The sequence below is a fragment of the Gymnoscopelus microlampas genome (assembly GCF_963454915.1).
Source record: "Gymnoscopelus microlampas genome assembly, chromosome: 12".
Taxonomy (NCBI): domain Eukaryota; kingdom Metazoa; phylum Chordata; class Actinopteri; order Myctophiformes; family Myctophidae; genus Gymnoscopelus; species Gymnoscopelus microlampas.
The window spans coordinates 23,777,637-23,804,026 of NC_139949.1; the positions used below are offsets into that span (position 1 = coordinate 23,777,637).

General features: G+C 40.1%; 1 protein-coding gene across 1 annotated transcript in view; it reads left to right on the forward strand.

The window, feature by feature from the left end:
• Positions 1-233: 233 nt before the first annotated feature.
• Positions 234-26,390, forward strand: part of ntm (neurotrimin) — a gene marked incomplete at its 5' end in the record, with an annotated part of 414,076 nt that continues 387,919 nt past the window's right edge. The window contains one exon of the mRNA XM_084073422.1: positions 234-357. Within this exon, the coding sequence (XP_083929548.1) occupies positions 297-357 (61 nt within the window). The remainder of the gene's footprint in view (positions 358-26,390) is intronic.

A 26,390-nucleotide genomic window follows, 5' to 3' on the forward strand; every position in this document is an offset into this window, starting at 1 on the left:
TTACCGCCACTGGAGACAGCAGCGCCTCCATAAGCTGAGGCAAGCACTCACACACAACATCACCACCAGCACCTCTCAGTGAAGGAGGGACTTGGTTGAAGCGCGCCGTGCGTTGGTGGTGGATGCTGTATGTATACGGTCACATAGAAAGAGCCAGGACTTTGCGGGAACTGCACTGACTGACTGCTCCACTTCAACAGGAACGAAAAAGAAATCCGTCTTCACGGGATTTTCAGTGACCAAGGCTATTTCAGACGACATCAACACGTAAAAGACAAACAACTTGAGCGATAAACATGAAGAATCCTCTCTACTGGGCTATGTTGGTCGGGATGACCGTTCTACTGATGGAACAAGGTAAGACATTTCTCTTTACTTGTGTTGATTTTCTTTGGCTGAGAGAGTGCATGGGACTGTGTCATGTTTAAGATGGCAATTTGATATGTTTATCTCGGTGTTGTCCCATAATGGCATGGGCAGGTCAGGCCCATATAGTTGACATCATGCTTGCCATTTAAGCCGCAGCTTAAATTAAGCGATTAACGAAGTGGAGTTCAGCAGTCTCTTGATGTCAGTGGCTTGTCTCTGCAGGCTTTGAAACTGTTATATAGGCTACGGGTCCTTGCTGTAGCCTACAATGCGCTGGCTGCGAAAGTTTCATCATTCATCATCATGATCCATGATCAACTTCATTCGGGGGGAAAAAAAAGATAGTTGTGTTTTAATTGTGTATTCTGCAGTATCTCTAAAGAAGAGATCTGTAGGGAGGCACTAGGCAATAGTGGCACATGGTAGCAAATAGTCAACAGTGGTTTAATTCAACCAGTGGTCCGGGGACCACCAGTGGTCATTGAAGAGGCTCCAGGTGGTCCCCAGCTAAATGATGGAGAGTTGGTCACCAAATGTACCCTTATAGATCTTTAACTCTTGAGAGCATAAAATGAAACCAAATGGACCCTTACGGTCTATTTGGTTTCATTTTACGCTCTCAATAGTTAAATTATTGTTACACCCAACTGCATTACTTAATTTACAAGAAGTCTACACAATTAGATAATGTAGAATAATTGTTATTTTGATCAACGTTTGCCTGTCATCTCTCTTATGGTACCAACATCAAAAATCTTATCCAACGATAACAAAATATTTTAAGTCTTATTGGGTCTGTGAGAGGCTCTAAAATGGCATCAAACGGTGGTCCGTGGCTCGAATGCCGAATAAATAATGGACCTTGATATGAAAAAGGTTGAAAATCACTGGTTTTATTCAGCATAGACTGTTGCAGTAAATGTGCCTTTGGTCGATCTGGCTCTGTCTGTGTGTTGTTTGCCCGCGCATCATCATCTTGACGCACGCTACTTAATCTCGGGACGTTTTTTGCGCAAAGTTGATTAAGTAGTAGTTGTTAATCCACACAGACTGTGTTGGGGTCAGGGGGGAGTTAAGCCCTATATTCCCCCCCGGGCAGGCAAGAGGGCTTTGTGATTGGAATGGAACATTTACGCATGAAGCAGGCAGCCGCCTTTTCTGTTCCCGATTACGCCATGCTGCCACTAGAAACCCAGTCATAATCTGAATCCTACTAGTGCCCAAGACGCACTTAAATATATCAGAGATATCTTGCCAAGTAACTTGTCAAATATGTAACTGTTACTTATTTGTGTATTTGTCTGGACTGTTGGATTTGATTTTATAATGTTAATTTGTCTTTTTGTATTCTTTTTTCTTTAAAAAATAAATAAATGTATTTTTAGTTGTACATTAAGTATTGTATTTGCTTTGTTCAGGACCCCAGGAGGACTAGAGCCTCATTCATGTGTCTCTTATGGGGAGCCTTTAATAAACATAAACATAAACGTGTATGTAAATTATGGATCTAATATAGACAGAGCAGAGAAAATCAGAACTAATCGTGTGTGTGTGTGTGTGTGCGTGTGCGTGTGCGCGTGTGTGTGTGTGGCTCGCAGGTTTCAAACTATATGTGCAAACAGTCAATTCAGAAATGTATTTTATAGGCCTTACCACATTTAAACATGCAATTTCTCTTTATTTACCACACTGTAATGATACAACGCCATGTGATGGTCAAAAGCACATAAATAATTAAATTGTAAGATAAACATCAGTCACTGAACTTATCTATATTACATTACCAGCGGTCCTACAGAGTGCAAAAGGCTCTCTGGCAAAGCAGGGCTGCTGCAGTATGACAAGTAGACTAATGGGCAAAAGATCACATAACGGTATTGGACATTATCAAGCTGTTCCAGTGATCGCATACAGCCAATATTGTGATCAATGGTAGGTTTAAATTCTAAATTAAGATGATCTGTTATGCAATGATTATTTGAAGGCTTTTCATTGCAGAATCAGAAACACTTAGAGTAAATGTAGCCCACAGCGGTTTGTCTTGGTAAGAAAGATTCACAGAGCTGACACACTTAGTTCAAGGACAGAAGCACCTCTCAAGGGAGCCATCATAATATGCGATTTCTCCTTTAAAGGAATAGTTCACCCAAAAACGTATTTTCTATCAATTACACACCCCATGAAGCCTTGAATTCATGAAGATTTCTTTTGTTTTTGTTGCACTCCTAAGCCAATAATTTGATGACCGGTGGAGTCTCCCACTGAGTCTCATACTGAGTCTCCTACTGACCAATGACCCGGACATCAAATGGCTAAGGAATGCGACAAAAACAAAAAAAATCTCTATGAATTCAAAGCTTCATGGTGTGTGTAATTGATAGAAGATAAGTCATTTTTTGGGTGAACTACTCCTTTAAGAGTTAGTATTGCCACATGTGAGGTAATACAATTGCATTTTATAATGTCTCTAATGTTATAGTAGCCTACTGAATGACAATGACAAATCATCCATTCGGACTGAATGGTGCAACTAGTTATGAAATTGATAGTTGTCAGTTTATGAGAATAATAAATCTACTATACCCGCAGGCAAACCATAGAGATTTAGCTTTATTGGGCATTCACTGTGGCAGCATTTTGTGAAATCAGTCACTGGAAGTTCATTTATTTTCTTCGAACTGGAACAAGTTGGCAGATGCTGACTATGGTCACCTTTATCTCATTGTTCGTGTGGAAAAGTTGATGGCAGCTGGACTTTTTTGCAACATTGCATGACAGCAGCTAATCACGTACCAACTTGCGATACTGTATTTCTTGCCTATAGCTGCAATGTCACAAGCGTTATAGCTACTGTAACTCAGTTTGGCATATGGACAGTTGTACAGCAGTGTGGTTGTGGACATCGCTGTAATTGGTACAGGAAAAAACCTATACACCTAATGTATCTGGGTTGCTAGTACAGCATGATTTGAGAAGTAATGTAGGCAAATACTTGTTTGTATCGGCCTAATCAATTATATTTAAAATGTAGATTATGCAGTACAGTAATATAGATGAATATGAAAACTTTGGAAAAATGAAAATAATATTTTTGGATTTTAGACACATAAACCTGTGTGGTATACTCCATTGCACCAAAATGTGTGCTGTCAGTATTTGACCAAAGTAGACATTTCCAGGTCTTACTGCAGGTTAAAATAGGTTTAAAACATGTCAGAATTTGACTCACCTTGTCTTTGACTCTAGTTACATTAAAGTCAGCCTGGAAGAGTAAGGGTTGCTCCAAATATGAAGTGTCACGTCAGGTTGTCTCTTCACTACATTAATCTTCTGGAGTTGATGTACCAGTCATATTTAGGGCTGCAGCTATCGATAATCTTTTATTCTTTTATTCTTATTTTGTATCAACAAATCGATGAACCAATTAAGCCGTATGTTATAATCTGTTGTACAATGGTGTTGTGCAAATCCTGTATTAACATTGGCTAATGGGAGGACTGGCGGACCGGCTGGTGGACAGACGGACCACGTCAACACATTGTGTCGCAATGCAGCTACGCCCAAATATGGAGTGTGTTGTTTTAACCTCTTTGTGTCGTCATGGCATCAGGCGCAAACAAATCAGTCAGCTCCATATATGGATCTCAGCTCAGCTCTAGTGTAAATAACCGATCTGCATGCTCACTACAATCGCATTGTTGTGAGCGTGTGGATCCGCTATTTTATTTACTCTTTTTGGGGTGGTGTAACCGCCCCCTATAAGTGAGTTTTGGACACTGACCAATCCTGCACCGTGATTGGCCAATAGTCTACAACGCAGTCTACAACCCTAACCCTTCCACAGTCAATGCAAATCTATACCTTTGCAAAGTCAGCCAATCACATTACAGCTAGTGTCATCACCACTAGCTGTAATGTGATTGGCTGACTTTGCAAATTCAGCACTGTGATTGGCTAGCGAAACACATGACACATGTGAAGCCCTATTAATAGCAGTATGGACTTAAAAAAAGTTATTTATCCTTTTTTTTAAGTGAGTCATGTTGTGATGACCACACACCGCCCACTTCACACTGGGTGTGATTTTTTTTAAATTGTTTGATTTTTTTTATCTGTAATGAATACCAAAAATAGGGATTGATTATTAATCAATTATTGAATGTTTGATAATTAACTGTTGCACCCCTAGCATGGGTCATCAATGTGTCTACACGGACAAATGTGTCTGTGGCAAGACATGTCCACGTCTGTGACAAATGTTTGATTAAACGGACAAAAAAAAAGTACAAAATAGTAATAAGTATACTTATTTTGTTCATATAATGTGCGATGAAAGCACGGACTAAACTGATAAGACCCAATTATTGAAATCCCAAATGTGGAATAGACATGCCACATTGTAGCTAGTATACAGCGGAGCTGACCTGCCAGTCTCCAGAGTTTAAAATAAGTTGGACACTCAGTTCATTAATGTATAAATACTATGGTCTTAAAATATGTAGCACATCAGAATAGACTCTATGGGCTATGTGTTTCTGGATTCTCTATGTGGTTCTGGTAATATTATTGACCGCTCGTTTTGTATGTCCGTGGCAAAAATGTCATTTTAATGAAAATGTCCATCACAAGCCTGCGTGGTGATGACCCCCGACCCCTAGTCATATTGTACTTGCCAGTTTAGCTCTTCAATAGAGGTCCTCTCAGTCTGAGGGGTCAAACATAAAGCCCTCAGGTAAATAGCCACGCTTGTCCTGTGTGAGGCCAACCTGCTGCTGTAATATTGAACATTTGCTAGGGCAGGCCGGCATCATGTTAGCTTGTAAGAAATCACTAGCCTAATGTGTTTGGCAATGCGTGTGCACCATAACCATCTTGTTTGTTTCCTCTTTTTCCCTTAAAAATACTTTATAAATCTTTTTTTACTACCAATTAACACTTCCCCTTGTACTGTTGCCCCTTGTCACTGCTGACCCCTACTGGGTGGTTCATTAGGGAGGGTGACAGCTAGAGCCTCTCCCATACATGTGAAGTCGGCTCGGCAGTTGCTTCTTTTCACCTGCCAGTGAAGAGTTTCACTGGGAGGACGTAACGCATGTGGAGGAACACGCTATCTGCCCCAGTTCAGCCTCCCCACTGAAAAGTTGCCCTGACTGCAGTGACAGAGATCGCCCTCCCCGCCTAGCTTCCCACCCTCAAACACGGCCAATTGTTTTCATTGGAGGGCACAGCCAAGCCGGAGGCACCATGGAGGATTCAAACCGCTAGGCTCCACGGTGGTGAGCAGAACTTGACCTCTGCACACATTGTTACCTCTTAACCACTTGAGCCATATTCAAAACGTTTCTGAAACAGCCAATCTACAAAGTGACATGATGTCGCATCACGGCACATTGTGAGCTTGTAGATCTGCTATTTCTTTTTGTTTATAAGGACATGCTCAAAATAGGGACACCAGGTTGCAAGTGGTTAAGTCTACTGGCCTCTCTTCTCTACACATTTGGTAACAAGTGTATAATGAGACCAGGCCTGGTCTGCAACACTGTAATGTGTGGTGAAGTGCCGATAGCTGAAGAGAATAGACAGGAAGAAGAGTGAAAACAGGATGAAGAAAAAAAGATGATAGATGTGATGGAAGGCACTCAAGGGCAGATACACGTGTATACACAGAGCAGGCAGGCTAGTTGATTGCACTACAAAAAAAAACAAGGCAGTCAATCTTCAGAATTCCAAGTCTAAAGCCTTCATTCTTTTGGCTATACCATTTCAAACCCAGCAGATATAGATGTTTGAATTAACATTGTCTTGAGAAAAGTATGACTCAAACATGTTTTATTGATCTAAATCATTTAAGGGATTGAAGACTCATAAGATCAGCACATCTTCCCTGATTAAAATCCTGTACATTTACCACAACAAGCTTCAGTGATCGGGAATGACGAGCCCCCTCGATTAAGGCACTTAATGCCCTGAAATTAACCACGCAAGGCAGTGCTATTCCCAGGCTGTGTACTGCCCCCTGCCTGCTCCACAACAATTGTTAAGGATACTGTAGGTTTAGATTAATGTCAGGGACTCTGTTTCACACTTTAAATGCTTTCTTGTTGTTCGGAAATTCAAAGCTCTCAGTGCATTTACATTCGGAAATTCTGAGCTTGGAGCGCACACCAGACACTATAGTTGAAGAGACAGTTTGTCCAAGCATCATGGCCGAAGACAAGGAAGTTATGACAAAATGTGACGGTTGTGGCTTGTTTGGTGAACGAACGAACCCAAAGTGTCACTGCATCATCAGTGCTCTGCCACACTCTGACAAGAGCAGCCAGAGTCCAGAGCATAGTGTCACAGTGGATTTACTGTACAAATGCACTATAGGGTTGGGCTATCGTCTCTATTTTCAGATCGTCGTATAATGGTAAAACGTCGGTCTAAACATAAACTTGCTTCAGAGTTATGATGTCTCTCTCCAAGCTTTTGCTCTTCCTGTTCATAGCCAGCACCTCACAAATATAGATGCGCATTTCCACTTTCCTCTATACTTTGTTACCACCCTGCCAAGGCTGCAACATTTGAATGTATGTTCTATGTGATGATTTACAGTATGTAGGCAGGCATGAAGCACAGTCAGCGGCGTGATGGGTGGGGCATCTTGACAGATTCTTGGAATTTTTTGGACTGGAGAATGGCAGAGTACCTGCTGGAAAGTGGTAAGGTGGGGATATATATATATGAATATATCATCAGTTGTACTTGGATATACTGCCTTGTAGACTCAATCACTTTTACATTGGCAGAGATTTCATAACTAGTGATCATCTCAACATTTGTCAGTACACAATGTTATTGTCAATCGGAACAACCCTATAATGCAGACTTAAACGGAATGAATACGCATGCAAAAAACAAAAACAAGCTGCAGCATTTGAATGTTGGTTTACAATTTGTTTTTTAATATGTGTGAAGCTTCAAACTGTTCGGTACAGCCCTACTTTTCCCCCATCCATTACCATCCATCAGGTTAGGCCACAGATTTAAAGCGTAGAAAAACAACAGCTGGATCACTCCTACTGTTTAATTCTTTGTCAAATTAATTTACATATCGGGCTAGCAAGTAGCATGTTTTAAAATACTTGACTGACCGATATTGATCCCGTGGGAGACATTCAGTACACAGGACAAGTACAGAACAAGATGTACAGCTAGTAACAGGTAATGGATAGGGATTAGGAATAAAGTACCAGAAACTAGGACATTTAGATATAGAAGCTCTTGCTTGGCCCCCTGCACTTGGACTGCCTGGATTAGCGTGGTGTTTGATCTATTTACAGGTATTAATAATATAAAGTGTAGTCAAAGTGCACTAACAGTATATTAAGTGGCAACAGGTATAGAAAAGTGTACATACTTGAAGGCCCTTCAACACCAGGAACATGATTCTTACGGTCGTGTCCTGGATATCCAGATGAGCATAGGCTCTGTTTAGCGGTTAGATGATGGCATCATGGAGGTGTAGAGCCTAAAACCTGGGAATAAAGTAACAGAATAAGATTGTTAAAGATAAAAAGGAGCAAGCAGGAGAAGCACCATATATTTCAAACATCATACAGTATAAGTAATAAAAAGCTGTGTAATTACTGCATTAACTGTGCAATGAGTTTTACCAGTTCTTCCTACTCCATCCATCCATCCGCAAAAATAAAAGATCTACAAGCTCACATTGTATTCTGTGAATTTGTATGTGAGCTTGCTATGTTTGCTATTTTAAAAAAAGTGTATTTTTTGGGGAATTCTTTTGAATTTTGTAAATGTTTTGGAAACTTTTTTAATTGTTTTGGACATTTGGGGAAATGTTTTGCCTTTGATGACATGCCCAAAATAGGGACGCCAGGTTGACAGTTGTTAAACAGTACTAGTAATGAGGCCCTCCATTGGCAGGGAAGGCTATTTTCCCTCCTGCCGTTGCTTCACACTTCAGGCCCGTCCCTCTCCCCCTTTTCTCGCCCCCATCCCAGTGCTCCCTCTTTTCTCTCTTTCTCTGTGGCTCGGAGACGGTGTTGGCAAAGTGTTGCCAGGATGCAGCAGATACACTTGCAGGTTTCTGGCCAAGGCCCTTTCAGGCCTGTTCATTATGCCCCATGTACTTCCTCCGCGAGCGTACCTCAGCCAAAGTTGAGAAGTGTAGCTGGTGAAATCCAAATGTCCATCAACAGCTGTTGTTGGATGGCCAACGGAGGGCAGAGACCGATAGGGTGGTAGTTTTTGAAGCATGGTGGGCTTGTTGCATACTGTCTTTTTTCAAAGACATTGGGATCATTGTTGATGAGTTTAGTGTTCCTTTCTTATCGCAGCGTTACAGATACTCTGCAGGGGTCTTAAGGCAAGGCGTTTGTGTCCATTTGGCACTGTCGACATTATGTCCCTGAATAGAATCTATGGAGAGACTAGAGCAGGCAGATGTTAGATAAGGTAGAATAGGCTATTTCTACTTTCACACACACAAAGTCACAACGTCACAGTGCAATAAAGGTACATCATGTAAATTGGGTGAGGAGATTATTTGAGGACAGTGTCTCAGCTTGAAATTGCACAGTCTGCGCCAAGAGTCCTGCCCAGGAAGTGTTATTACCCCCATTCCAGTTGAGATTCAGTGTTGTCCTGTGGCACAATACGTTAACGAATTAGGTGCAGATAATGAGCATGAATAATTGACATTGGTCACTACACGGATGTGAAAATGCCACTTTGCCGATTTCATGAAAATGAGCAAGGCTCATTTGTTTACTCAATGAGTAAATAATTAAATAGAATTGTCTCCTTCATCGATGCAGTGGTAATACATGCATATACAGTTTTGTGTTTTTGTATTTACTGTGTTTATAAATCCATGTTACGAATGTTGAGTCGTTTTTGAAAGACCAAACTCATTTGCTCACTGCATCTCAGAACCGAGCACACACATCCAGAGGCTTGTGTGTGATTTATTGTATGGTTTTCACTACCTGTTTGGTATGACATTGACACTTTCACAAAAGAGGAACAGCTATTCCAACATGCTATGATTGGGAAGGGCGCTTTTTCCCATCCTATTATAATTCTAGTAAGCTCACGGTGGTAGGGTGGACTCTTGATCAAACTGCGCATGCGTCGTTGTGTGCCAGGTTTCGCGAGAGAAACAAGCAGCGAGGTCTATGAAAACGAGGCCAAACCAAACGAACCCTATAACACCAACATTGGCCCTAAAGCGCTTACAATCGGCGGACATGGCAACACCGACTCTACACCATAGACCCCGCCCACTCTCTGCTGTGGAAAGTAAACACTCCAGATTTGTTTCCCCACACACGATGCACATTAGCTCCATAAAGAACGGTTCTATGTCGTTCTCTTCCAGGATCGGGCGAACGTCCGCCAAGGCTCCGCTGTTTACCCTTTTGTATACATCGTATCCCAAAACTAATGGTAGATTCTAAACCGCACGGATGTTTAAGGTTTGGTCGGCTGCATAATATTTTAGGTCGCCAGCGAAACTACCCGTTTAAATCGCTTATTTAGTCAGCCTGTGGCCATGTTTCCCATTGTAGCCAAACCGGGAGCAGTAGTGGCAGCGGATGTAGGGTTTTTTTCCGGGTTCAATGGGAAACATGACCACAGGTTTCGCGAGAGAAACAAGCAACGAGGTCTATGAAAACGAGGCCAAACCAAACGAACCCCATACCACCAACATGCAACCTGATAATAATGTCCAAAGCATGTCTGTGTATGTTTACATCCATTACTGTGTTGGCGTTAGTTGGGATTAATGTTTATTAGCCAAACCAAGTTACTATGAGCCGTTAGCGTGATGCTAAGCTAACGGACGTTTGGCGCTAGCATGCGGCTAACGCTAATGCTAACGTCGTCATCGTGACTTAATCAACAATGTAAACGTTTCATCAACACACTTTATGAACCTTACTGTGGTTAATATTATCAGTGCTACCCAAGTAGTCCATTGAAAAGTATTATTTTGGTGTATTTTGTCTATTGTAACTTGGACACTGTAACTTAATGGTAGCTGGGGCGACGCGTTGTTGGCTCATGGTTCAGAATGCCTCATGGGTATTGTAGTCATTTTCTGCTATTTCGGTTCTACTGTGATAGACTGTGCTACATTACCTGCTGTTTAATTGTGAATCATATATGCTATGAATATATGGTAATACAATGTTTATTTTCCTGTATTTCCAGGTTTATGACCTGAGTCATCTATGACCTGTGTGTCATCTGTGTGTCCAGTACTTTGTACTGTGTTGGTTAAAAAAGACAAAACACGAGTTGTGACAAAGACGTGTGATTCTCTGATTAATGTTGTTAGTGGTGTAAAATGCCATCAAAAATATACTCAAGCCTGCTGCAGGGCAACAGAAAATAGCAAGCCTATTTTGCTCTTTTATATAGCAAATTTTTATATATATACGAGGGGACGCGCGCCCTTCACCGGGTATGGTGAAGGGCGCCCTTCACCGGGTATGGTCTAGTTGTTATAATGCAGCATTACATTTTCAATTATTGTGTAACATTACAATATATGTAATTTATGCAGCCCGAAATTATGAAAGCAAAATGCCATTTTACTGGGCAATTCAAGCAAAGATATTAAAAAATTGCATTCCTGTTCAATCACTCATATGCAGAGATGGCTATTTAACCACTTGAATCTATCCTGGGCCTAACATTTAGTGAAATTAGCAGATCTACTAGTGTTGTGAGCTTGGAGATCGGCTATTTTTGGTTAAGATATTTAGTGTCGGACGAAAATAGGAGTAGGCCCATTGTACATTGGACCCTGTTAGGAATCCGGTCAAATGGTCTAAGGGGTTAAATGTGTTTTTGTTTGGAAATATATTGAACTAGCAAAAGTGCTCCTCGGAGCACAGGTCTCCGCCAGGTAAGGTACATTATTGTGGCCTCCTGGTGGCGCTATAATAGGCCAAGGTGAAAAGGGTGCCATTTGTTCAAGGGCTTTTCACTGCAATCGGACACTGCATTCATGATTTGAGGCATTTTGTTCCAAAAATGTGTTTTGCAAAATTAGACCTGCTGGTGGCGCTATAACAGGCCAATGTGAAAAGGGTGGCATTTCTTCCTTGGCCTAATAGGAATGTGCGTGTGAAATTTCACAGAAATCGCAAGCTGCGTTCATGATTTGAGGCATTGTGTTCAAAACGGACCAATCCTGCAAACTTTGGAAGCCAATCGTAGGCAATCAGGATGGAATATGGGAAATCGGATAAATCCGTGTTGATCACATGGCTATAGAGATACTGTGTACCGATTTGTGTGATATTTGGACCAAATCTGTAGGAGTAGTATCAATAAATGTGTTTTGCACCAATCGGCCTCCTGGTGGCGCTATAACAGGCCAATCTGAAAGGTTTGGGCCAGAGGTTCTGAATTGGCATCCAGGGAGTGTGTGCACAGTTTTGCAGCGGCCGGGCCAACGGTGCCGGAGATTAGCTGCTAACGGACGGACGGACGGACGGACAGGGGGTAAAACATACTCTCTCGCCATGCCTTTCGGCCTGGCGGAGACAATAAAGTCCTGAGATTGAGGTTTACTTTACAGCCACTTCGAATGAAGTCCTTAGATTGAGGTTTTCTTTACAACCACTTCCTGGATATCAAATACAGCAAAGTCATTATGTCACAACAATAGATTCAATCAGACAGAATTACAGGGTTAGCCAACAGAAGAGGTTTTCTTCCCCTGTAGTGTTTGCCAAGTGAAATGGTCATGTGGCTCGGTGGTAACGCTACCCATTGCAAGGAGAAACTGATTAATAAGCAACACAGATAGTGACTTCAGACCGCGGCCATTCACCAGGTTGTTGCGTCTGAGGAATGCTGCCTCCTCGACAATGCCAGAGCTTGCACTTTGCAGCAATCGTTTCTATGTGAGCAGTGATTGTAACAAAGCGACATAAGAAATACTGGTCTATCATGTATGCATGTCCGTTGGGATGAGGGAATGCCAAAGGCTGTTCAATAGAATGGCATGACGTTTTCAAAATACCGCTGTAGTTTTGACTTATTACACATAATCTGATTAAAAGTGTAGAAGTACCGAACTGAAATAATTTTCTGTGAGGATTAGATTCTTTTTGCTTGAAAGTTGCTTGAAATTTCAAAGATGCTCTCCTGGGGTGTGTACAATTATTTATACATCAGTATGGTGTTTGGACATTTGAAGCATTTAACATCTAGAGATTCTTTGTATATTCTCTTTATTCATAATTAGGTAAACACGCAATCATAATGAAACTATTGAATAAACAAGGGAATGCAAACAAGAAAGGCCAAGAGTCAGAAGGCGTATGCAGGCATTGACCTCTCTAACAAATCATCAAACAGAATGCATTTTAATAAATAAAGCTACAGTCCATACACAAGATGCAAGCATAATATTCTAACAAAACAAACCCTAGCAAAACAAATATATTAAGGATTAATACCGGGAGCGTGGGAGTTTGTGTGGGCACATATGCTTGCATGTATGCATGAGACTGAGTTTAGACTATTGGAGTGAATCCCAACCACTGTAGTTATAAAACATTTTGTCTTGCCCAGTCAGCTGTCTTCTTGCACTGCATATTAAAGGATACCAGTGTTTTTTCTCACATGTGGTTCTACCGACATAATCCATTATCTTTAAAATGTGGTTACATGAAAACAACCCAAAAATGTGGTTTAATAGCTAAATAGACAAATATCGTGCTGCCTGCAATCAGGCCAACATACTGTACTTCTGTGTTGTCAGACTAGTATCACTCCTGGGCTTATTCAAAAACACTAAACAAAGACAGCAAGGTTGGTAGTTGGCACTTGTTGTACTTCATTTTTATTTGATACTGACTTTTCTCCCCTGGCTGCTTGTACAGCGGAGTGGCAGAATGCAGAGTGGATTGTAGTCGGAGTCAGAGTATAGAAGTGTAGGAGATTTCCTCACAGAAATATTAGGAAACATTACAATATTTCAATATATGAACAGTCCCTTAACTAACTCACTGATTGACTCGCTACAACTGGCTGACCGAATTGGTTTTACGCAATGAAGATCTCACTGGATAAATCTGTAATGACAAGTGTTTTTGTTACTTCAGTACCTAGAACATCTATCTACTATCAGAGGCATAATTTCAGAAAATAGGGGGTGGCAACTGGCAAAAACAGTTACCACCCTACAGCCCAATTTATTGCAAGAATAGAGCGCACAATTGGTTATATTATTATTTTTTTTTTTGGGGGGGGGGGGTATTTTTGTTTGCCTATAATGACATGCCCAAAATAGGGATGCCAGGTTGAAAGTGGTTAATACTGTACATGTATGGTTGCAGACAAGAAAACACATACATCATGTAGATGGACAGGCATGGATTGAGATACACTGAGTGTTGAACTGGAATCCTCCTATAATTTGACAAACCTCTGAGAGCAAAAATCTCTGAGAGCAAAAATGTGTGCCCGGTTCTCCCCAGTGGCTGGAGCAATTGATCTGAATCTGCACACACCCATTGACCATTACCATCTGAATTCAACTGCGAAGCCCTTTTTTCAATTTCATCAAATCTCAGCTTATTATTAGCGTTTATGTAATCTGAGTTCCCAGAAGTTTTCGCCAGCTCTGGCGAGGAACTTCTGGGCCAGAGCCCTGGTATTTGTGGGCGGGATGTACCTTACCCTCTGAATCTGAGCGGACACGCCTCTTACCGGTCTGAGAGCTGTGCAACTCGTCTAAAAAGTCCGACGAGAGGCAAACAGCAGTACACAACAATGGCGGCCGAAATTTCTCAAGGGGAAATTGCTTCCCGTCGATCCTATTTAGATGCAACACCCACTGCATGTGGATCCCGCCCCCTTTTCTTCATTGGCTGTTGATTTGAATCACAACGCAGTGGCCGCGCCCCTGCTGTCCAAGCTCCGACGCTAACCCTCCCAGACTAGCGTTTATGTGTCAAACAATGGGAGAGCAGGGTTGCCAGGTTTCGCGAGAGAAACAAGCAGCAAGGTCTATGAAAACAAGGCCAAACGAAGCGAGCCCTACAAGCAACAAGGTCTATGAAAAGAAGGACAAGGGGGGGAGTGTGACCATGGGGGGAGGAGGGGTGAATTATGTGATAGTATTTGACAACAGATATCTGGCTGTGTACTACTAGAGTAATGGTAATGGTAAAACAGTATAGTGTATAATGAGAAGTGTACGTACTGCTGAAGAAATGTGAATGAAAGCAGAGGTCATGGAAGAGAAAAATGGAACAGGAACAACCCTGCTCAGCATGGAAGCAGCCAAGCAGCTGCCATGAACACAGTGAAAGATGGTGTTTGTGTTTCAATTGTCTGCTTGTACAAACAGAACTGAGGTCACTGGGTTTCAGTGAATTTCATAAGGGACACTGATTTTTTTTTTTTTTTTTCCCTTTATTTACTCATGGTATGTTGATTTAGCATACTTGCCTGTTTTCAGAAAAACCTGGCTTCATTCATTACAGTTACAGATATTCACACTTGGGGACTGAATCGGAACATCAGTAGTTGCAATTTTGATAGAGTGTAGAGTGTAGAGGGAGAGTTTGCAAGTACACACAATTGTTTTTCTTTAGCCAGTTTCTTTTTTTTCTTTTTTTTTAAAGTAGTAGAGGAGTAGAGAAACCAGGGAAATCAGAGCAGAGAGAGATATAAGGACATGCAACACAGATCTGCATCCGTAATCAAAATGTCAACGTTATGGTTGTGGGGTCAACTCTATGTATTGTCCGGTCACCTGTCATGTGTCATGACACATTGTGAGCTTGTACATCTGCTGTTTATGCAATTTTTCACATATACAAATGTATTATAAAATGTTGACAATGTTAAACATGTCTGAAACATGTGACCATTGATACTTTTTTGTTTTTCCTATTGGCTAGGTATTAGACTATACAGTAGGTATTTAGGTTGTTAGTTAGGCTTAAAGCTGCACTATGTAACTTTCCTCTTCTACCCCAGATTTTAACCCGGTTTCCTGCCCAAGTGCTGAAATCTTTATCATTGAGCTAATAGATCCTGCCTGCTTGATCTTGACCATCAGGTCAAAATCCACGTCAGATCCTGTGTCTAGGTGAGACATGACCTTTGACACTATCTAAATGTCTCAATAGAAGAGCAGGGAGACTAAATACAACCACCCCAATTGTATAAGTGATATTGTATTAACATACTCTACCATACAGATTGGACAAAATTACATTTTATTAATAATTTTGTTTTTGCATAGTGCCGGTTTAAAATTTTAATTAGTAGGTAGTTATGGTGTTTTTCTCTATTTACTGCGTTGTCACTGTGGTGTGTATGTGGGACTAAGGATGGAAATGAGCTTCTAGATAAATCCGCCATATTTACATGCAATCATGTGTATTGATTAAAATGTTCATTAATGTGCACTGTCCTGGAAATAAACAAATAAAGAAAAAGGAATGGTAAGTGGTTAAGACTAAGAGGCCAGAATAAGTTGATATTATTTTCCTTCCAAAATTAACGTGGCTAATTTTCTACACTGGTACAATACCTTAACAGATTAAGCAGGTTACTAATAGCCAACTGATTAATGTTTTCAATCGTTTTTTCTTCCTTTTTGTTTTTGTTTTTTCTTTCCATTTCACCAGTGACTTTGCCATTATGTGAGAATTCTATGGTTTGCCTGCCTGCACTATAATCTGCTGCTCTCATCCACATATCTTCATTTGCCAAAAGCTCGTATTCCATTTATAACAAGTGTGTACATTATTATAACTGTTCTTCTTTTTGGAATCGATTTTGAGATCCTTTTATTGGGTTTTAAATCACTAAATGGCAATGCTCCTGCGTATTTATCTGAGATGCTTTTTTAAGATGCTGACACTGGTCTTTTAACTGTTCCAAAGGCTAGAACAAAAAGGCATGAAGAAGCAGCTTTTAGCTATTATCGTCCTAACCTTTGGAAAAACCTGCCGGAGGACCTAGGGATTTAATCTGTGGACATTTTTAAAAAGAAATGTTAAGACACACAATTTTAGTATTGCTTTTGCCCACGTTCTTTGCATAGCTGTTTTCTTTTATTATAATTTTTCAATGTATTTTAATGTTTTGTAATTTCCCCCCTCTAATGTTCCTCCTCTCTTCTAATTTTCTTTTCTTTTTAATATGAAGCGCATTTTGTTGCACTTGCTGCATGAATATATACATTCTCCATAGTTTGAGTGATTGATTCTCTGCACTCACCACATGTATGTAATATAGAAGGTACGTAAATGCTATGTGTGTGGAGGATAGGCTGTTACACACCTATACCAAGCAGACATGCCATCACCTGTCCAGATGAGATCGATACTGAGATAAAGAAGCGAGTCAGTCTCCTCAACCTCATTTACAGTGAGAAGGTGTCTTATAATTGGGACTCGGCCCACTTCATCAGTATAGCGGCATCATGGCTTTGGAGCAGATGGCGGAGTTAGTAGTTAGCAAGTACATGGTCTGAGTAATAATCTTGCTGTAATTATTGGGGGCTTGCCTGGGCATTTGTGTGCAGCAAAAGAGATAATATTTCAATTAGCGCTATCATTGATTGCACTGGAAGCCCCCTGGCTAAGGCCTTTGTGCTTGCAATCTGTAAGAGTGTTAATAGGAAATAGTTGAGCCTCTTGAGAGCAGGAATGTTCATTAAGAAATTAGATGTCAGTTTTTTTTTACTCTTTATTCAACCACCTACTGTAATAGCAGGACAGAATAGTTGCAAAAGCTGTGCAGCTCACGATAACTCTGTTGGTTATGTTTGCATGATTTAATTGACGTAATATGTAGGCTACCCTCTGCAATTTAGTTGGTTTACAATCACAGGTGATGGAGCCTTTTCAGTACAAGCCAGTGTAATTGCGATATGGAAGTGTAAATTATTAAACCCTGACATGGCAGGGCTGAGCCTGCTGGGGTTATCAGCGTCATTCCAGTGGCACTGTGATTGATGGATTTAATGTTAACAGATCGATAGAGCCCGTGTAACTTTAACCACCCCCTTAACCCATTAAAACCGGTAAAGCGTCTGTGTCATTTTAGATATTAGCGTTGGCTATTAAAAATAGCAGATAAACAAGCTTGCAGTGCGTCACTTCGTGCCACGCTGCGAGCTTGTACATCTGCTATTTTTTTTACATTTCTGAAAAATCTTGAAAGTATTTGAAGAATGTTGGATAATTTTGAATTACTTTGATAATTTTAAGAACTACTGATTTCGAAGATTTTTTTTTAATTGGCCTCAGGTCTTAATGGGTTAAGCACTTCTATGATGTAATAGGGATTGAAACAGAACCGATGAGGAAGATCATGGACACGAGGTATGAGCCCCGGGGGTGTTTGTCAATCTCTTTGTAGCTCAGAAGCGCATGACTATGACTTTAATGTACATAACCAAACTTATACTAACCTACAATCACAATTCTCCTATTCACTTGATGTATACTATTATTACTATGTTAGTGCTGAATACTGATACCGACAATAAGCCCCTCCGACCTACTTACTTACATAATATACTATGTATATGTATGTAAGTGTGTGTATAATAAGGAGTTCCCACCAATACGCCCATATATGGGCATTTCAATATATGGGCATATGCTGATGACATCAGGGTTCTCCATATATGGGCATCAAAGGGACAAGGACTGACGGATACAGATATCTTCCTTTTATGGGCATAAAAGGGACACAGGTAGACGGACAGCAACGGACATCTCCATAAATGGGCTCAAAAGGGTCACAGACAGATGGGTACAACGGGTACTGTTGCCCAACACTGACATGCCCAATAAAGGGACTCTACGGATCATGTAGTTAATACATATTTAATGATTCCTGTATCTTGAATGTTGCACCAGTGCTTTGACTGATAGTGAAATTTGATTATTCTGAAGTAAGTGTAGACCAAAAACATTGATTACGTAACATACTGTATACATTGCAAACACTAGTGGCAACATGAGACTGTAAATGTCAACTCTTAAGATACATGATGCATAAGTTTGGACAAACATATATATATATCTTGCACACTGCTTTGCTTAGGTTTGTTTGCCAGTAACTGCAGTGTCAGTGCTCTGGAAATCTTTCTATGTATCTATTTATTTTTCAAAGATATTTATTTTTGTTGATATTCTATTGATATTCTAAGTGGAGATGGACAGGAAACAGTGGAGAGAGAGATGGGGAGAGACATGCAGCAAAGATCGTCGGGCTGTGATGCGCTGTCAGGCTACATTAGAGCCTAAGTGACCGGACCGCTAGGCCACTCTGCTCTATTTACAAAGAGCAGAGTGAAGAAGAACAGGCAGTGTACAATTCCAGTCGGTGCCAAAGTTAAATGGACGTGGTCACCTCAACCTGTGTTGACTTAATTGCGGGTCCTTGCGGGTCCTACACCACTGATGTGTGTTGATGACTGTTAATATTTTGTTTTAATCATGCTACTGAATAACAAAGCCCTGTTCGATATACACACAATATAGAGGAAAGCACTGTTGCTGTCGGGCTGAAACCCAACAGTTGTATTGCTGTGTTGTGTTGCTATAAGCACAGTCTTGCGGACTGTGCTCACAACGCTTCGCATTGCAACCCATGAGCCTATTTTTGCTACTTTTTAATGACAATCCCAAAATAGGGATACCAGGTTGAAAGTGGTTACGTTTGTCTGTAGGTTTTATACATATTTAACCAATGAAAAGTTTTGGACATACAAGATATTATTGATTGATTGATTGTTTTATTAGACAGAAACGTAAAACAGCACGTTTACAGTCAAACACTTTGTCTAAAAAGATAACACCCAAAAAGTCCTTGTGGCCTTGTTTCCATTGGGGTCCTATTATACAGTCAGCATCCCACAAACACAGCTCTGCTCCTCCTCTTAATGAAAGATCATTAATTAGCAGTAGGTGATGACACTCCTGCTGTTATTATTACTTATTACAATCGGGGAGACGTGAGCCTCGTCTTCATGAACCTCTCCATCTTGCGTTGCATCATTGAGGTGATTTGTCACACTGTTCATTCAAGATAAACCTAAGAACAGCTGTTGAAATGAGCTGTCAAAAATGAGTGCCAGTTGCATTAACAAAGATGATTAACTGAATGCATGGAACATTATGAATGTGTTGTCATTCTGTTTTGTCTTGATGGGCACAGCATCACTGATTTCCAGAGACGGGCCTAATTCAGTACATTTGGATAGGTTTTCTGTCTGATCTGATGTAGTCCTTATCATTTACTTTGACGTAGTTTGAATAGATAGTTAAAGCAGCACTATGTAAATTAACTTTTATTTATAAAATGTGATTTTGTCCAATCTGTATGGTAGAGTATGTTGAACAATATAACTTATACAATTGTTGGGGTGGTTGGATTTTGTCTCGCTGCTCTAATATTGAGACATTTATATCGTGCCAAAGGTCTCACCTAGACACAGGATCTGACACAATTTTTTAGCTGATGGTCAAGATTAAATTTATCCCCCGAGCAAGCAGGCCGGCTCTATTAGCTCAATGGGAACCAAGTTCAAATCCGGGGTAGAAGAGGAAAGTTACATGTGCTGCTTTAATATGAAAACATATATGTTTACCTAATTCCAGTGTACATTTTGGTGAATCATGCCGCGATTCATTTCTTGAGATTCAAGAATTTGCTCAATTAAATAACTGTCATCCATAATGCAGGCTTGTAATAATGAGCCCTGTGGAAAAGACAGTTTTATTTTCAAGAAGGATAGTGGTTTTAAAATGCACTGAACTTTTGGCTGAGATGTTTATGTTCTTCATTGTAAAAATGACGTCAGTATCAATGGTATATAGGCTAGATGGGTTCTCTCCATTGTTTAATATATTGAAAGCAGAGAGCGTATGAACACTTGGCATTTCTGTCAATAAAAATGGAAGAAGACATAAAGAAAAGTTTAATGTGACTGTTGACTCTAGACTTCATTCACATCCAAAGTCTCTACAAAGCTATTTGCATTACTTCAGATGTGTGATGTGTCCATGCTCATTAAATTTCATGGAAGCTTATGGAACCCCCCATATAATTAATGCTTAACGCTTGAGTGGCAATCTTAATAGTCTTTTAAATGGTCAATACAGAAATGAATGTTTCTCATTAATCACAATTTCATTGCCATGATTTCTCCAAAGCCATTTTCTTAGCTTCGGTATAAGACATCATTCATTTTGGCCAAAAAGCCTTTCTCCCAAATTGAGAAATCACTTTATTTTCCTTACCATAATAATGTGATAATCGTTTGGCAATCACAATTAGAAAACATATTGTTTTATACAAAAACATTAACTCAGTTTTAGTATGAAGATTTGCTTTAATGTTCAACCAAAAATCCTCCAGTCAGTTCTAAATGAGCCAAAACATTGCAAATGAGGAGAGCAATTAAAAAATGGATTGAACTATTCCGGCTACTTTCTGATTCTGCCTTGTTCTAAAACCACCACATTCAATAAAGATTGTGTGAAATTCTCATTATTCCACAACACCAGACATGGGAAAAAAAGAATCACGAATGACAACTCAAACTGGGTAGAGAAGGACAATTAAAAGTTCCTTCACTTTTTCTCTCTTATTTTACGTGATTGCCCATGCTCATGCTAATCAGAAAGATCAGTCAGCCACTTCTTGTATGGATACTTTGTTATGAACATGCTCGACACACTTGCTAGCATGCAAAGGCTGTCCACCCATTCTGGTCCTGCCTGCCCATTTGGCAAACCAAGGTGACCTTCTGGCTTGGACAAAGGGCCCTCGACAGGAAATGCTGTTCTCTTGCCAACTTCACTGACCTTGCAAAATGTATTTATGCTGTTCCTGTCATCATCGTTCCTACCAACATAAATGTCATTGAAACAACTGCTCTCACCCTAAAAGTGTTTCAGTCATACAGTACTTATGCTGATTCAACATTATGGATAATTTCCCCCATGGAGTGTTAAAAATTGAGGAAACATTACACCATAATGTAACGTTGTATATTGGTTTGCAGGCAGCTTTTGCCCTGACTTTGTTCATCAGGGAACCATGAGCCACTGAGTTAAGACCCTCACGATTGCACACGTTGGTGGTAAATACTAATTAACTACAAATAAGAAGATGTATGATATAAAAAGAAGATTTAGCGAATCAAATGACATCATGCGAGAAAGATAACATTTAGTGAGACACTCAGGGAAAAGATTACTGTGGACAAAACCATGGAGTAGACCGCTGGCTCTCAATGTGGGGTCCTTGGGGGGTTCCAGCGTGTCCCCAGCCAAATGACTGATAGCCGGGAACCAAATGGGAACCCTCAGTGGTCTGTATTTTATAGTGTAGATAGGGGTCATAGAGATTTACAAAATGTATCAAATGGCGACCTCTGGCCTAATGCATATCAACTGGGGCATCGTGGAAATGAAAAGGCTTGAGAAGCACTGGAGTACACTCTTCATGTTCTTCATCAGACTAGACGTCTCGTGTATGTCCTCTGTCAGGCACAGCGTTGTTTTAGTCTCAGATGTGCATAAGCATTACTGTTGACTAGAGCAGGACCGATACCGGATTTTTGAGTCCTAGCCAACCAATTACACATTTATTGTTTTGTTTCAAAAAGTGCACAATTGTCCAATCAATTAGAAAAACTTAGATTTGAGAACATTTAACTGATACAAAAAGAAAAAAACACGAATAACTATTTAATAGATTTATTTAACCACTTAATCCGTATTCAAAAATGTTCATATTTGCAAACATTAGATTGGCTATTTCCGGCCTGCGACACCGTTGTACGACAATGTATAAATTGGGTTTAATAATCAGTATGAGATTGGTCTGTTTGTGCCTTGTGACCGTGGATTGTCAAATTAGACAAGACAAATTACACAAGAAGTTAACATGTCAGCTCTTATTTTTCTCTTCATGCTCGCTGTATCCATATTTCATATGCACATAACCTACAAGTATGCATATAGGCAGCTGCACCTTATAATATATATTATGTTAAGGCAGGCAACGCATATTTTCATGTGAAACTAGTGTAGTAAATCTATTCTGTCATTTTTGTCCTGGGATGTGATCTTTATTTCGTATTTATTTTTGTCAGGGAGGGGGTTGACCATACGTCGCCTTGTCAGGCTGTAATGATTACAAAAACCTAAAATATTGATCACAACTGGCTTATGGTGATGTCTGTTGTTACGACCCTCTTTGTCTAGAGCAAAGAATTGTAGACACTTTTCATCTAGACAAATTAGGCCTACATATATCTGCAATCACACAGACATATTTAATGTAAGTGGATGAATGGCAGGGGCTGAAATGATTAAATCATTGTGAGATATAGCACAACATAATTGCTCAGCTTCATTCAATTTGTTTTGGTAATTTACATCAACAAAGTCTGTGTTGCTTTAAGAAGCAGACTGGCTCTAATTGAAGATTGGCATGACTCATTTTCATTTTGAAATTCATCATAAGCTTTATTTGGATCGTTATAAGTAGACCATATTCCAGCTTTGCTTCCTTAAGTCCCCCTTAACCCATTTAGGCGTTTTTAGAATCGGTCTCAGGTCTAAATGGGTTAAGGAACCCCTGTGGCTTCTGGTGTTCTGTTACCAATCCATTTATGAGTTTGAGAATTTCTTTGAGTTTCAATCTTAGAGTTCTGTAAGGTTGCAAAAACAGGAAGATGGTCACACATGTAGAAGCATTCCACTCACTACTTTACTCCCAATCTATTAAGGGTAGCACTGTCACTGTGGCAGCGTGAGTTGAGCTGCGATTGGTTTACTTTTGTGGGGACAGAGATACATACAGAAATAAAGACAAATCCTGTTCTAGGTGGCTGGCCACTTCGGCACACACACAGTAAAACACAGTACAAATCAATCAATCTGTCTGTCTGTCTACCATCCATTCTAGAGGGTACAATGTCACTTACCTGCATGGCATTCAGATGGACTTTTCATTTCAGCATCATCCATTTAAACCAGTGGTTTTCAGAAGGTGTCCTGTGAGACAAGTCTGGTCTGTGTTGGGATATTGTGACCACACTTTATTATTACAAAATATAAAATTATACAAAACATTATGAATTATCTTTTAATTTACTACATCAGTACTTTGTGCACACTCATTTCCCAATACAGAGATTTGAACCACTTTCAACTTGCTGTTCTGAACATGTCATATCTTTTGTTATTTAAAATTGATAATTGATGGGCTATCAATTTGGAGTGAAAATCGCCCGAGTTATAGATAATTCCGAACACCCCTTACAATATAATTGACTGAAAACAGCACGGCTTCATTTTCACGATCCTTTTCTGGTTATTCGAATAACTTCATCACATGTTTAATTTTGGAACATGCTGTGTGGACATTGCAAATTTGAAATAGCAAGCTGTGTATTTTCCGTATACAGTATATATTTTAGTTAGATGACCGTGGCTGGAAACGCATCAATGAAGCCTTGCATGCTACGCTATGTACCGATGTGCCATGTGCTATGCAGTCCACTGTATATGCTGTGTAGCTCACGGTATGCTGTGTAGCCCACGGTATGCTGTGTAGCCCACTGTATGTGCATGACTAGCCTTGGAGACAACTTCAGATTGGTATCCAACTCCAAAACTTTCAATCTGTCCACTTATTTTCTAGCTCACTGGTTCTCAAAGTCAGGGTCCTTGAGGGGGTTCCGGGGGGTTCCCAGCAAAATGAGAAACGGTTTAAATTCACTTTTATTACACTCGGCTAGAAGTTAGCCCTGTGAAAGAATGTATAAGAATGACTATTCAGATGATAGTGTTCAGATCTACTGTTATCAATATCTCCCCATCTACAGTATAAACAGTTTTAGACTTCTGTACTAAATCTAATCTAACAACAAAAATCTGTCATAAAATCTTTTAAAATGGCGTACTGTACAAAATACATACTGTAGCAATTTGGGGGCCCTTGACATGAAAATGTTTGAGAACCACAGTTCTAGCTTCGGTAATACACATCTTGAGACTGAAAGAGTGTGATGAGAGACTTGCTTGTTTATCTCTGTTTTATTATGTATTATAACTCCTCATGGAGACCAGTCATTGTAGTTACTAACTCTTCCAACGAGTGCTTGAACACCCTTTTGTACTTAACATTTAATACATTGTTTGTCTTACACCTTTGCATCTCTTTCTAAGCTTGTAAATAGAGCTTAGGCTGTTTAGGTGTAATGACACATTCGTTTGGCATATGTTCACTGCTTATATGGCACTAATTAAAGTCATGCTACTGTACTTGACTTGGTGACACATGCCATAATCTTAAGTAGTCTAAAGTGGGAACATACACAAGATCCTCAATGTTATGCATTTGTAACTATGAGAGTGTAACGTGTAAAGTTTTACCAAATAGACCCTTATGGATCCGTTCGGTTACATTTGTGCACTATCAGTTAAATGAACACTGAGGATTTTACAGTATAGGCGCTGATGGGAGCAGTTTGACTGCAAATATAGTGTTGTCTGGGTAAAGTGCTCCCATCAGCAATAAATATTTGCTTTCCATTTCTGACTTTTATTTGTTTGTGCTTCCTGCCTCTCATTAGATTCAGAAATCCCTAAGATGAGCTTTGATTAAAAAAATATATATATAATAATAATTGTATTGGAATGGGAGCCACTATGGCAGGCCGTCAGAGAGAGTCAATATCCAGCCTAGTTCATCAAGGTGTTAACCACTTAATGCAGCACTATGCAACTTTCTTCCTCTGCCCCGGGTTTGAACCCGGTTTCCTGACATTTTTACCATTGAGCTAAAAGAGCCTGCCTGCTTGCTCAGGGGATAAATGGAATCTTGACCATCAGGTAAAAATGTGTGTCAGATCCTGTGTCTAGGTGAGACATGACCTTTGACACGATCTAAATGTCTCAATAGAAGCAGGGAGACAAAATACAACTACCCCAATTGTATAAGTTATATTATATTAACCCATTAAAAGCAGGAAAGAATCTGTCATTTTAGATCTTAGCGTTGGCTATTCAAAAATAGCAGATCTACAAGCTCACAGCGCGTCACTTTGTGCCGCGCTGTGAGCTTGTACATCTGCTATTTTTGAAAATGTTTAGAAAAATCTTGAAACTGACAGCAGAATTGTAGAATCGGCCTCAGTAATGGGTTAACATACTACTCTACCATAAAGTTACATACAGTAGTGCTGCTTTAAGACCTATATATTGGGAAAATAGCCGATCTTCAAGCTCAACACACGTCGGAACGCGACATTAGCTCATAGATCGGCATTCTTTGCTGAGCGTTCGCCAATCATGACATGCCCAGAATTGGGACGCTAGGTTTCATGTGGTTAATATTCCTTACCTGCTGTGTGTGACCCCAACCCATCACAAACACACACTGGCTCACACACTCCTCTCCCCGACTGCAATATAAACAAACCACCTTCTGCATTAATTGCCTTGCAGTTGCAAGTCAATTTGCATTCTCTCGCTTATTTATACTCCCAGTAGCTCCAGTGCCTCCAAATGCCTTCGGTGAAGTGTTTTTTGCTAGTTTGATTTAATCTAGGCTCTATTTGGACTGGACCAGACATCTCAATTGATGGTCACGCCACTGAACTGTGTTATACAACCATGTTTTGTAGTATAGACCTACACTGTAAGATCAGTGAGTGTCAATTTAACTCTGAGATAGTAAATTGACCTGTATGGTCCAGTAGGTTGTGTCTACATTTGAGTTACAAATGGACACATTAACACTGAGGATTTTACTCTGCAACGTTGGTGCGATTTAATTATCTTCAGCAGGGGGCAAAGCGTGATAGAACATGCACTCCTTGACCTTTATCCTCTCTCTACTATTTTGTTCTCTCTCCACTGAACAACTGATAAAAGCAGAATTGCCTTTTAATATCTTTTAGCATAGATAATTGCTCACCATCCATGTGA